Raw genomic sequence first — 13,369 nt, 5'->3', positions numbered from 1 at the left:
AGTGCGGGATGTGTTTCCGTTTTAAATCCAATCTTAATGTGCATGAAAGGTCTCACACCGGTGAGAAGCCGTATTCCTGTCCTGAGTGCGGGAAATGTTTTTCACTGAAGTCCAATCTTTCCGTGCATCAGCGATTGCACACTGGTGAGAAGCCATATTCCTGTCCTGAGTGTGGGAAATGTTTTTCAGTGAAGTCCAGTCTTTCCCTGCATCAGAGATTGCACACTGGTGAGAAGCCATATTCCTGTCCTGAGTGTGGGAAATGTTTTTCAGTGATGTCCAGTCTTTCCCTGCATCAGAGATTGCACACTGGTGAGAAGCCATATTCCTGTCCTGAGTGTGGGAAATGTTTTTCAGTGAAGTCCTGTCTTTCCGTGCATCAGAGATTGCACACTGGCGAGAAGTCTTATTCCTGTCTTGAGTGTGGGAAATGTTTTTCCTGCAAGTCCCATCTTTTCACACATCAGAGATTTCACACGGGTGAGAAGCCGTATTCCTGTCCTGAGTGCGGGAAATGTTTTTCAGTAAAGTCCCATCTTTCCACACATCAGAGATTTCACACGGGGGAAAAGCCATATTCCTGTTCTGAGTGTGGGAAATGTTTTTCAAAGAAGGCCCTTCTTTCCACACATCAGAGATTGCACACTGGTGAGAAGCTGTATTCCTGTCCTGAGTGTGGGAAATGTTTTTCAGAGAAGTCCAGTCTTTTCACACATCAGAGATTGCACACAGGAGAGAAGCCATATTCCTGTCCTGAGTGCGGGAAATGTTTTTCACTAAAGTCCTATCTTTACATACATCAGAGATCTCACACGGGGGAAAAGCCGTATTGCTGTCCTGCGTGTGGGAAATGTTTTTCACAGAAGTCCTCTCTTTCCAGACATCAGAGAACTCACACGAGGGAGAAGCCACTTTCCTGTCCTGAGTGAAGGAATTGTTCCTCATTGAAGTCCTGTCTTCCTGTACATGAGGGGTCCCACACATCCCTGGAGGTGTATTAGTGCCTTGAGTGTGGGAAATGTCTTCTATATGAATGTTGGTGGACATGTGGGGAAGAAGCACACCCTGATATACACCTCAGATATACTCCATGGCTGATCTTCATCATGTAAGAAACACTTCATAAGGAGATCAGAGATCACCAAAGACATGGATGAAGTGTTGTCCTGTGTTGGCCATTAATAGCAGGAGAAAAATAAAAATGGAGTCATTACATTTCATTGGCTGAGTATATTTTGTGCGGGAAGATTTCACAAACACTTACAGATCTGGTTGTTATAAATGTGTTGATGAAATGTGACCCGCATTCCCCCAGTCATGGTGAATTGGGATTTCCTATAATGGTCAGTTCCATCTAGTGGACATAATGTGCTTTCCTGACAGATGTTCATGGCAGCATACGTTTGGGTAGCCCCACCCTCATTCCTCCCCCATAAGACCCCACCCCCATAAATGTTCAGAAAAAGCCAATGGCTGCATTCCTTTTTTGTCCTCCTCACTTATAGGACTATTTTTGTATGAAGCTTTCCTACCTATTGGAAGTATTGGTGGGCGGGTCTGGTGCTGGGCAGCTGTGCGGATGTTAGGAGCTTCCTTTGGTATCCAGAAGTCTTCCAGGATGGCCCGAGTGGTCATTGAGTCCCCAACTATCAGCGGGGTGGTGTTATGGCACACATATGTAGAGGATCCATGCCTGGAGAGTGGGCCCTGCCATCGGCGGCCATTTGCATTGGCTGGGAGCCCAGCTGTTAGCGGGTGGCCATTAAGTGTTAGACACGTGAAATTCGTTTCGGTGCGAATACAAATTTCGACAAATTTTTGGTTATTTCTAGATTCTTATGTATCCAAATCTCCAAATGAAATTGTAATGAATTTTGTTGAAATCTGTTAAAATTTGTTTTGTTTATTCATTTTCTAATGAATTCCAACTTTTCAAAACGATCGAATTCGGATCAGTCAAAAAACGGTCGACCGATGCAAATTCTGTGTGAAGAAATAGCTGGTTGTTAAGAAGCAAGTCGGGAAGCCGGCTGCCCGCATCCTTACCAACCATGACTCATCAGCTGTCATCGGGCTTCTCCACTGACAGATGAATGTAAAGACAAGAATGCTGGCATTGCCTGGCAATAGAAAAAAATGGCGTGATCCCCCCCTTCCCCCAGTCCATACCAGGCCCTTAGGAGCCAAAACTAAAAAAAAAAAAAAAAAAAACAGTGTGAGTTCTCCCCTAAAATCCATACCATATCCCCGCATGCAGCCTGGCAGGTCAGGAAAGTGGGAGGGATGAGTGAGGGCCTCCCCCTCCTTAACAATACCAGGCCACATGTCCTCAAAATGGGGGGGGGGTGGGTGCTTTGGGGAAGCTAAGCCCCTCCACCCCACCCCAAAGCACCTTGTCCCCATGTTGATGGGGACAAGGGCCTCTTCCCCACAACCGTGGCCTGTGGTTGTATGGGTCTGCAGGCAGGGGACTTGTCGTAATCTGAAAGCCCCTTTTCCCAAGGGGGCCCCCAGCTCCCGCCCTCCTATGTGAATGAGTATCAGGAACATATAGTATATAGTATGGTGTGATTACTGCAGAGTCAGCGCTGGAACTTTGGTGTTATCGGGACCATAGTACCTGTACCTATTCACCAAAAATTGTTAAAAAGTAATAAAATATTTTTTTGAAAAATCCTTTATTAAAAAATAACTACTGCAAGCTCCACCATTTGACATATTTTACATAGGTAAGGGGCGGGGTCACCTGGTAACACTGCCCCCTTCTGACATCATGGACCGGTGCATGCTGGGTCCCTGATGTCAGAAGGGGCGATGCCACCAGGTGATGTAGACAGGTGGCCCCGCCCCTTACCTATATAAAAGATGTGAAACGGGGAGCCTGCAGTAGGCAGAGGGCCTCCATGACAGCGAGAGCGTCTTTTTTTAATTTATTTTTTCGGGTGCGGCCGGCGTTGTGATTGATGACAGATCTAAATCGGGGGAGGCTGGTTTGTATTATTTAATAAATGATTTTTCAAAAATTTTGTGTTTTTATTACTTTTTGACACTTTTTTGGTGAATAGGTACAGGTACTATGGTCCCGATACTCATTCACATGAGTGGGGGGGGGGACGGGATCTGGGGTCCCCTTGGTAAAAGGGGTTTTCAGATTATGACAAGCCCTCTGCCTGCAGACCCCCACAACCACAGGCCACGGTTGTGGGGAAGAGGCCCTTGTCCCTATCAACATAGGAACAAGGAGCTTTGGGTTGGGGGGGCAGAGCTGCCCCAAAGCACCCCCCCCCATGTTGAGGGCATGTGGCCTGGTATGGGTTAGGAGGGGGGGTGTCGCTTGTCCCCCCTTTCCTGACTTGCCAAACTGCATGCTCAGGTAAAGGTCTGGTATGGATTTTGGGGGACCCCCCGCCATTAATTTTTTTTACATTTTGCCGTGGGGCTGGTATAGACTGGGGGGGGGAGGGGGGAGGGGATCCCACGTCATTTTTTTAAACCTTTTTCTATTGCTGAGCAATGCCGGCAATCTTTTCTTTCCATTCATCTGTCAGTGGGGAAGCCTGCTGACAGCTGATGAGTCATCGGTTGGTAAGGATGCTGGCGGCCGGCTTCCCAGCCCCCTGCTTAACAACCAGCTATTCTTCACACAGTATTTGAATCAGTGAATGTTTTTCGACCGATCGGAATTCCAATCATTCTGAAAAGTTGAAATTCATTAGAAGATTAATAAACTAAACAAATTTTACCGAAAATGAAAATATATTTAACAAAAACTATACAAAAGTAAATTAATTCCGGAACCAAACTTAACATATTCCAAAACGAAACAAAATTAGTAACATAACGAATCTATCCGAAACGAAACAAATGTTTCCATTCTGCACATGTCCCCTAAGCGTGCCCAGCCCAGATATAGCAGTTGTGTTCCTGCCTCTGGGATCCGAGTCGCCCTGCGAATGCATCGATTGCCCTGTGGAAGAGGTCCGGGACACGTGAGTATGTTTAGCTTGAGGTCAGCAGAAGGGAGCAGACGCCTTGCGGGCTGCTAGGGAGTAACCAAAAGGAAAACATATGGAAAGGACTCTGCTCTCTGGGTGATCGATGTGCATTGCAGCATCTTATCAAAGTTTGGTGCAGTCGCCTTTGTCTTCTTTTCTGTCCTGAGGAGAGAACTGTTTGTTGAAGCAAGGTTTGCTTTCTGTGTAGCGGTACTCCCGCAGGAGCCGCTTGGATATTGGTTTGATCGGGCCTCCCACTGATTACTCCACAGCCATATACAGGGTATTTTCACACAGCCAGGTGCACACACTCTTCCGCTTGTTGTCTCCAATGACCAGTCTAGGGGATGTGTTTTTATGTTTTATTTGTATTTATTATGATGTACATAAATACAGATTATGTTCTATGTCTATGAAACACTAATATCGAGTCTGTTCATTTCAAGAGAAAACTGTCTGTACATCTTCATAGTCCTGAAGAAGCCTTGTGTGAAACACGTTGACCAGTGAACAGATGAAGATAGAGGAATATGATCTGAAGCAAACACAGTGACGTGCCTCCATCCCTAATGGTTAATGCAAACAGAAAACAGAGGTCGTGGGACTTTAAATGAGGCAGGTCACCAACTAAGATATACAAAAATAGAATCTGAACGTAGTCATTTATTATACATACAGTAATTAATACAAATGTTGACATCAGTAACAAATATGATGCAGACATGTATACAAACAAAGCTGAGACAAAAAAATCCATATAGTAAGGAGATTGTTATAATAGTAATAAGATATATTCAGTAATAAAGTAAATGGTCGTCACTAAATGTTACATCTAAGTGAAGAGAGGAAATATCTGTACCTACACGAACCTTATGATATATACCAACTTATCCTTATATATGTATGATGGACATGAGTGAAATTAGTAGGAGACATTGATCTCCTGTGTACGAGCTGAGCTCAGTTTGGGGTCAGTTTCCTCATTTTATTGAGATCTGGTGTTAGATAAATCAATAAATGTTATTTTAGGATATATTATTTTCATGACAGGATTCATCTCATTTGCCTGGCTCTTTCCTCCAGACATGGTCATACTCTGCAAAAGGACCAGAAGGAAATTCCTAGATGTGAGCCCCCACTTGCAGTGCTTACCCCTGATGGAGCTGCCTGTAAATGGGTTCTTCTGTCATTATCTCTCCTGCAAGGACCCACCCAAACTGACCCAAAACCTGCCTATAAACCTTGTATTTTTAGGTGGGCTTTAACAAATGTTAAAAGCTCTTTATAGGGCTTAATCAATGGTAAATTAACACCAAAATATACAATCACAAGGTTGAAGATGCTAACGCTCACACAGTGTGATTGAGAAATACTGTAGCAGGTTTAACAGAATAATATTTTAACACTCTACACCACTGTCAGCCACAACAGCATAGGCATCTATAAGTGAGGTTACTCAACAAGCCCCTTCTCAGTGTCTCTGAGTTAATCAGCAAAAGGTCATTTACCCACAGAGACCTAATTCTAGGGCACAGTGCCTCCCTACTCCTGGCCTGTGAAGAGATAATTAATGTTGGCATGCGTTGGGGCCCAAAATTAAAGCACTCAAATCAATATGTAATTCCAAAAGGTGAAAAACTGTTCAGTAGAAAAGGCAGTCAATTAAGTTTGTCAATTAAGTTTGTATCTAAGAAGCAAAAACACCAGTCCCATTGTCTTTAGAGCGCCAATCATCGTCATTGAGAGATCTGGGGACCCACCTCTCAAGCTGATGATGACTAATATTTGGCCTTCTCCACAGGTAGTAAGTCTGGAGCCATGCCTGGAATAGCATGCTCAGAAGCCACCAGGTCTGGACGCTGACATGCTCCAGTTAACAAAGGTTCTGGATACACCACATCGATGCCGGAGTCCCCTATGCAGCAACAGCAGTCATCCGAGAGTCCTCTTCTGTCAGATCCGTCCGGCAGGAAGGAGATCGGGCGGTGACGGTGCGTTACTGATGCACGCACCGGCAGAACCCCCCTTTGCGACGTCAGCAGGGTCAGGAATCGGATGTCCTGAATGATGATTGGTCCAGGCTGGAGACTGGACCAATCACAGCCAGGATATCACAAAAGTGGGAGTGTCCTAGCGCAATGACCTGCGCCCAGGTGATGCCCCAGAAGGCAGCCAATTGGCGCCTCTGCCGGGTCGAAAACCCCACCTCAAAGCCACCACTAAGTCCGGCGACCTGGAATTTTCTTTTTTTTAATCTTTTTTTTCTTTCCTTTTTTTTTTGGGGGAGGGGGGGGGTGGCGCCCCTGCGCCCCCTATGCACATGCCGCCACTGGACTTCCCCATGAGAGCTGAGGCTCGCTGGGAACAGGATGTGGGAGCGTTTGAGGAAGAACAGGAAGAACAGTGGGAGGAGGCTCTACAAGCTGTACAGCTGTGATCCCTTAATGTTGCATAGAGACTGTCACAGCTGTACATCATACTTAGGGCCCATCTTACATCTGCAAGGCTTTTATAAATGGGGATGAGAAAGGACCCTTTATGTTCTAGATGCTCTAGAGATCATGGTGATCTAATCGACCTAATGTGGAGATGCCCCAAACAACATCTTTACTGGGGGAGAGTCCTGGACACTATAAACAGGGTAATTCAGGTTACTATTAGACAGAATCCTAAACCTTGCCTCTTAGGTGTCTTAGATGATCTACAGGTGGAAGAGGTCACCAAACAGGCTGTAGCACAGGCCCTATTCCAGGATAGAAAGTTAATCCTTAGGGCCGGTTCACACTCATGCGAGTGCGGCGATCGCATGTAATTCGGAGCGCACTGCTCCTTCATTACATGCGATCTGATGTGCGGATGCGAATTCAGCCATACACTTTGTATGGCTGAAATTCGCACTGCACCTGCACAAAAGATGCACAGGACCCTTTTTTCCAGCCGCATCAGGATCGGATCGCACAGTGGTTCACACTTTTGCGATCCGATCCTGTACGAACTGTCAGATCGCACTGCGATATGCGATCAAACTGGGGTGTCGTTAACATTTAATTGACACCCCCTGCGTATCGCATATGGCAGTGTGAACTGCCAGATGTGCGTTTGCGATGCGGGAACAGGCTGCGAATTCGCAGCCTTCCCGCATCGCACAAGTGTGAACCGGGACTTAGACATTAGAAATCTGCTGAACCTCCCTCTTGGAAGGAATGGATCACACAATGGGAGATACGATGTGCTTAGAAAAATATATCTTTCCTTTATATTGATAAACAAACACCCTAATTGTCTTTGTATTTCTTCATGGCTTCCCTTTTCTCCCCTCCCTCCAACACTTTGAATAAGTTCTGTATGTAACTGTTACTACTTTCATTTGTTGATGTAGCAATAAGCGTGCTACGCTCCAATTTGATGTATGTTATTCATCGCTGTATGTTATTTACTCATTTTGAATAAAATAAAATTTTTATTGGAAAGAGAAAAATATATCTTTCAGCATAGAGGATGCTCACATACATATCAGGCAGTATGGTCACCTTGGCTTGACCCCCTAGGGGTTATCACCGGTTGATTTAATTCTGGATAGAAATTTGTAAACGTAGCTTTGACTGATTGTGTTAGGACCCAATGCGGTGTGTATGCAATCTGTTGTTAAAGATAGAAATGATCTGCTTTACATGTATTGTTGTGACATGGTTGGTCTTCACATTAATACCTTGATGTGTGTGTGATAATTTTTCTGGAATGGTTTAACCTTCTTAGCGGTATTCCCGAGCGTGGCTCGGGGTTACATTTCAGAGCCAAAAGCGGTAACCCCGAGCCACACTCGGGGTACCGCCAGAAGCATCGCTGGATCCTGTAAAAGAGGTTACTTACCTTGTCACCGGGATCCAGCGATGTGTCTCGGCGGTGTCTCGCGGCGGATCTTCCTCCCGATCGTCTCTGTGCCCCGGCTTCCGTCTCCTGCGACGTGACGTTCGCAGGGGGGTGGAACCGGCGGCAAATTCAAATGTAAAACACACCAAACACACTGATACCATTCAAATTAAAAAAAAAATCACATTACATTGCCCCCCAGTGCCCTTTCCTGCAGTTTTACTGTACTTTTTATGTAAATATATATATATTTATATATATATATATATACATATACACAGTATGTATATATACGTATATATATATACGTAATTCTTGTGAATGAGCAGCCCAAACCAACTGTATACATTATATATATATATATAATAATAAATGTATACAGTTGGTTTGGGCTGCTCATTCACAAGAATTACATGCAAAATAATGGTACCGCTTTCAGCACCTAAAATCCAAAAGAATCATACCGCCAGGGAGGTTAATGACTTGTTCTTGTCAACCTTTTCAATAAAAAATATATTGAGTTAAAGAAAAAAAGAATACTCCCACTCCTCCATGGAGAAATAGACCGGGACATCCTGATACCTTATAGGAACCTGACACACACAATGATACAGTCACCATCCAGACACATCCCTTGTCTGTTACTGGATAATGTCCCAGAATTCCCAGCACCCTAACTGAGCTGCAACTCTCTCCATCAGTGCTCCATAGAACACTTTTTGAGTTCAGTACACTCTCAGGGTATAAGATTAATATTTTTAAGATAGAGGCTCATTCTATCAACAGTCCTCCCACCACTCTGGCCACTAAAATCTGCATGCTCGTATCATTAGTGTACCTGTTCCCTCAAATACTGGGGCATTCATGTGATGCCTACTCCTCATTATACTAAGCTAAGTACCCCTCCTTTTATGTCCTGGTCTGTCCATCACCCACCCAGTCGTGGGTCTGAAATATGGTTTGGGTTATCTACCCCGTGCACCTATGATCTTTATTATGGTCAGCTGATTCCACCTTATTCACTCCACTGAAACAATTCTCCTCCTCCCCTATTTAAGTTGTCTAAATGGAAAAAATGTTGCACATCGGTGTCTTCCATCCTCAAAATATCCTTACACTACCCCTCCTCTCCACCCCACAGCATACACATAGCACCCTCACTCCTACCCTCTGCCTACCACTTGTACCCATCACCTCCTTCAGTTGCTGAGCTCACATGCTAACCTAAACAGCAGGGCAATTAGACATGTGCACTCATACACATCCCACTCCCATCTTACCTTTCTCACCCTCCTTCTTCTAGCCTCAGGGGATATTTCCCCAAATCCTGGCCCTCCTTTTTGTAACTGCAAACCACATAACCCGCACCCCTCCTCCTCTGGCAACAGCCACAATCCACTCAGTTTCATTTCTGTCCCCCTGCTTCCTAAAACCAGCCCTCCAATCTTATGTGCCCTTTGGAATGCTCGCTCCATCTGTAACAAGCTCACATCTGTGCACAACCTTTTTATCTCTCATAGCTTTAACATACTCGCCATAACTGAAACCTGGCTCCAAAATTTAGACACTGCTTCTCCTGCTGCCCTCTCCTATGGTGGACTCCACTGGACTCACTCCCCCAGACCCACCGGACAGAAAGGAGGTGGAGTTGGATTCCATTTATCCCCGCAATGCACCTACAAAGTCCTTCCAAACCCTCCCTCTCTGTCACTTTCTTATTTCGAGATGCATTGTATTCGTCTGTTTTCTCCAATTTCTCTAAGGATTGCAGCAATCTATCGGCCCCCTGGACCAGCATCATGCTTTTTCGATGACTTTTCTGCCTGGCTACCCTACTTTCTCTCCTCTGAAACACCCACTATCATTCTTGGTGACTTCAACATCCCTGTCAATGTTAACAGCACAGCTACAACTCGCCTCCTCAACCTAACTTCCTCTTTTGACCTAACCCAATGGACACACACTCACTCACTCCAATGGTAATACCCTTGACCTTATATTCTCCCATCTCTGCTCTGCTGGCAACCTCACCAACACCCCCTTTCCTGTCTCTGATCACAACCCCATCAGTTTCACTGTATCCTTGCCTCAAATCACCCAACCCAAGCAGCAAACAATTACTTGTAGGAACCTTCGTTACTTTAACCCCTCTCTCTTCTATTCTGCTACTGACCACCTACATGACATAATCTCTCCCCTGTCCTGACCTGGCCACCTCTGTTTACAACAGTTCGCTCTCGTCATCACTTGACGCATTTGCTCCTCTAACTACACGCAGAATCAGGCCCCGACCATTGCAACCCTGGCAAACTGACAACAGTAGAAATCTCAAGAGACACTGCCATGCTCTTGAACGACGATGGCATAAAACCAAATGCTTGCAGGTCTTCACCCTATATAAATCTTCCCTCCAAACATACAATTCATGCCTTCATGATGCCAAACAAGCCTACTTTGTCTCTCTTATCACTACCCTGTTATCCAGTCCCCGCCGGCTCTTCTCAACTTTTAACTCTCTACTTCGTCCCCCACCCCCTCTACTCACTAACTCACTCACTGCCCAAGAGATTGTCAATCACTTCATCACTTGATGCAATACGCGAGGACACCTCCACTGCATGCACATCTTCCCCACTCAACATACCTTGCCTGACAGCACAGTCAACACTCTACTCCTTTGAACTGGCTACTACTGAAGAGGTTACTCCTTTGAACTGGCTACTACTGAAGAGGTTAAAAAAACTGTTTTCAGATGCCCACCTAACCACCTGTTCCCTGGATCCTGTTCCCTCTCAACTACTACGGACACCCTCTTACTCTATCCTATGCTCCCTTACTCACATCTTCAATATCTCCCTCTCTCGTGGCACCTTCCCCTCCCCTCTAAAACATGCACAGATCACTCCCATACTTAAAAAGCCCTCACTAGACCCCACCAACCTGAACAACTTAAGACCCATTTCACTGCTCCCATTCACTTCTAAACTTCTAGAACGCTTAGTCTACAACCGTCTCAGCTCCTACCTCAGTGAAAATATCCTTCTTGATCCCTTACAGTCTGACTTTCGCTCGCAGCACTCTACAGAAACTGCCTTACTAAAACTCACAAATCTACTAACTGCTAAAACCAATGGCCACTACTCCATACTTCTATTACTTGACCTTTCTGCGGCCTTTGATACTGTTGACCACCTGCTCCTTCTTAATAAACTCTGTTCCCTTCGCCTCCAAGATTCTGCTCTATCTTGGCTCTCCTCCTACCTATCACAGCGCTCCTTCAGTGTTACCCACAACTCTACCTCCTCCTCCACATTGCCCCTTTCTGTGGGGGTTCCCCAAGGCTCTGTTCCTGGACCCCTCCTCTTCTCTATCTACACCGCCTCCCTCGGTCACTTGAGAACCGCCCACGGCTTCCAATACCATCTATACGCCGATGACACTCAAATCTATCTGTCTACTCCTCACCTCACTCCTTCAGTCTCCTCTCGCATTGCTAACTTACTTACTGACATATCAACATGGATGTCGCACCACTTCCTCAAACTAAATCTCTCTAAAACTGAGCTGGTATTTCCCCCGCCCGTGCTCCCCCTCCATGACTTTTCCATCAAAACTAGTTATGCAACCATCAATCCCTCCCCTCATGCCAGGGTACTAGGTGTAATCCTGGACTCTGACCTGTCCTTTCAGCCCCAAATCCAATCATTGTCAAAAACTTGTAGACTTCACCTCCGCAACATCTCAAAAATTCTCCCCTTTTTAACAACTGAAACCACTAAGCTACTCATTCACTCCCTTGTTATTTCTCGCCTTGACTACTGCAACTCCCTTCTCATAGGCCTACCACTTCATAGGTTATCCCCTCTTCAGTCCATCATGAATGCTGCTGCCAGGCTTATCCACCTTACCAACCGCTCAGTGTCTGCCTGCCCTCTCTGCCAATCCCTACACTGGCTTCCGATTGCCCAGCGAATTAAATTCAAAATACTAACCATCACATACAAAGCCATTCACAACTCTGCCCCGAGCTACATCACCAATCTTGTCTCCAAATATCACCCAAACCGTCCTCTCCGCTCCTCTCAAGACCTCCTACTCTCAAGCTCCCTTGTCTCCTCCTCCCATGCTTGTCTCCAGGATTTCTCCAGGGCCTCTCCCATCCTCTGGAATGCCCTACCTCAACCTGTACGGCTATCTCCTACTCTAGCTGCTTTCAGGCGATCCCTGAAAACTCATCTCTTCAGGGAAGCCTATCACACCACCAACTAAACTTCCATCAGCTCATTCCCTACTGTTACAACCTCTTGTACCACCTTCCCCACCCCATTAGATTGTAAGCTCTTTTGAGCAGGGCCCTCTTAATCCTCTTGTATGTTATTGTATTGTAATTGTATTGTCTCCCTCTAACATTGTAAAGCGCTGCGTAAACTGCGGGCGGTATAGAAATCCTTATAATTATTATTAATTAAGGGGGCACTAATCACTCTGCATTAAGGGGGCACTAATCACTCTGCATTAAGGGGGCACCAAGATCCAGCAGTACCAGCCAGAGTCAGCAATACCCACAGCAGAACCAGCAGTACCCACAGCAGTACCAGCCAGAGCCAGCAGTACCCACATCAGTACCAGCCAGAGCCAGCAGTACCCACATCAATACCAGCCAGCAGCACTCACAGCAGTACCAGCCAGCAGTACATACAGCACAGTACCAGCCAGCAGAACCAGCCTGAGCCAGCAGTTCCCACAGCAATATTAGCCAGCAGTACCCACAGCAGTACCAGCCTGAGCCAGCAGTAGCCACAGCAGTACTAGCCAGCAGTACCTACAGCACAGTACCAGCCTGAGTCAGCAGTACGCACAGCAGTACCAGCCTAAGCCTGCAGTACCAGCAAGCAGTACCCACAGCACAGTACCAGCCTGAGCCAGCAGTACAAACAGCATTACCAGCCAGCAGTACCAGCCAGCTGTACCCGCCAGCAGTTCTTTTCAAAACTTACCACCACAAAGAGTCGACTGCGCTGCAGACTGACCGACGCAAACCTGGAAAACCAGTTGCCAGTAGCAACATCATTAATACCAGCTAAAATCACACACCTCACCAAAGAAAAGCAGTTGCAGCCATCACATTAGGGGTGAGTTAATGTTTAACCAAATATAACAGGCACATTTTTAAGTTGATAATTTTGTATGGCCCCCAAATGATTTTATAAATACCAAAATGGCCCTTAGCAGAAAAAAGGTTCCCCACCCCTGGTCTATACAGAGCCAGTCACAAGAACAGCAGCCATAGGTGGTCCCATGCATTCCTTTATTGTACCCCCATAACCAAAGACCAGTGACATTTTATGGATTACCTTCTACCCTGGACTATATATAATCTCTGGCTGGACTATATTTAATCTCTGTGCACCAGTATCTCCATTAGCAGAGCCACAGGATCTCCATCTTCCCTACTAGCAGAATGGCGATCTGCCTTGTTTACATCAGCAAACCACTGTTCTGCC

General features: G+C 45.8%; 2 protein-coding genes across 2 annotated transcripts in view; one reads left to right on the top strand and one right to left on the bottom strand.

Annotated features, from left to right (window-relative positions):
* Nucleotides 1-1,210, top strand: part of LOC309549900 (uncharacterized protein) — a gene marked incomplete at its 5' end in the record, with an annotated part of 101,551 nt that extends 100,341 nt beyond the window's left edge. Inside the window, 1 exon segment of the mRNA XM_082250391.1 lies at nt 3-1,210. Coding sequence (XP_082106517.1) covers nt 3-929 — 927 coding nt within the window. The 3' untranslated portion in view covers nt 930-1,210.
* Nucleotides 1-13,369, bottom strand: part of LOC309550268 (uncharacterized protein) — a gene marked incomplete at both ends in the record, with an annotated part of 461,917 nt that overhangs the window by 121,851 nt on the left and 326,697 nt on the right. The window lies entirely within an intron of this gene.

This window comes from Pelophylax lessonae (genome assembly GCF_965119305.1).
Source record: "Pelophylax lessonae genome assembly, chromosome: 3".
Lineage (NCBI taxonomy): Eukaryota > Metazoa > Chordata > Amphibia > Anura > Ranidae > Pelophylax > Pelophylax lessonae.
Note: the sequence above shows the minus strand (reverse complement) of the source record. Positions and strands in the feature narration are given on the sequence as shown.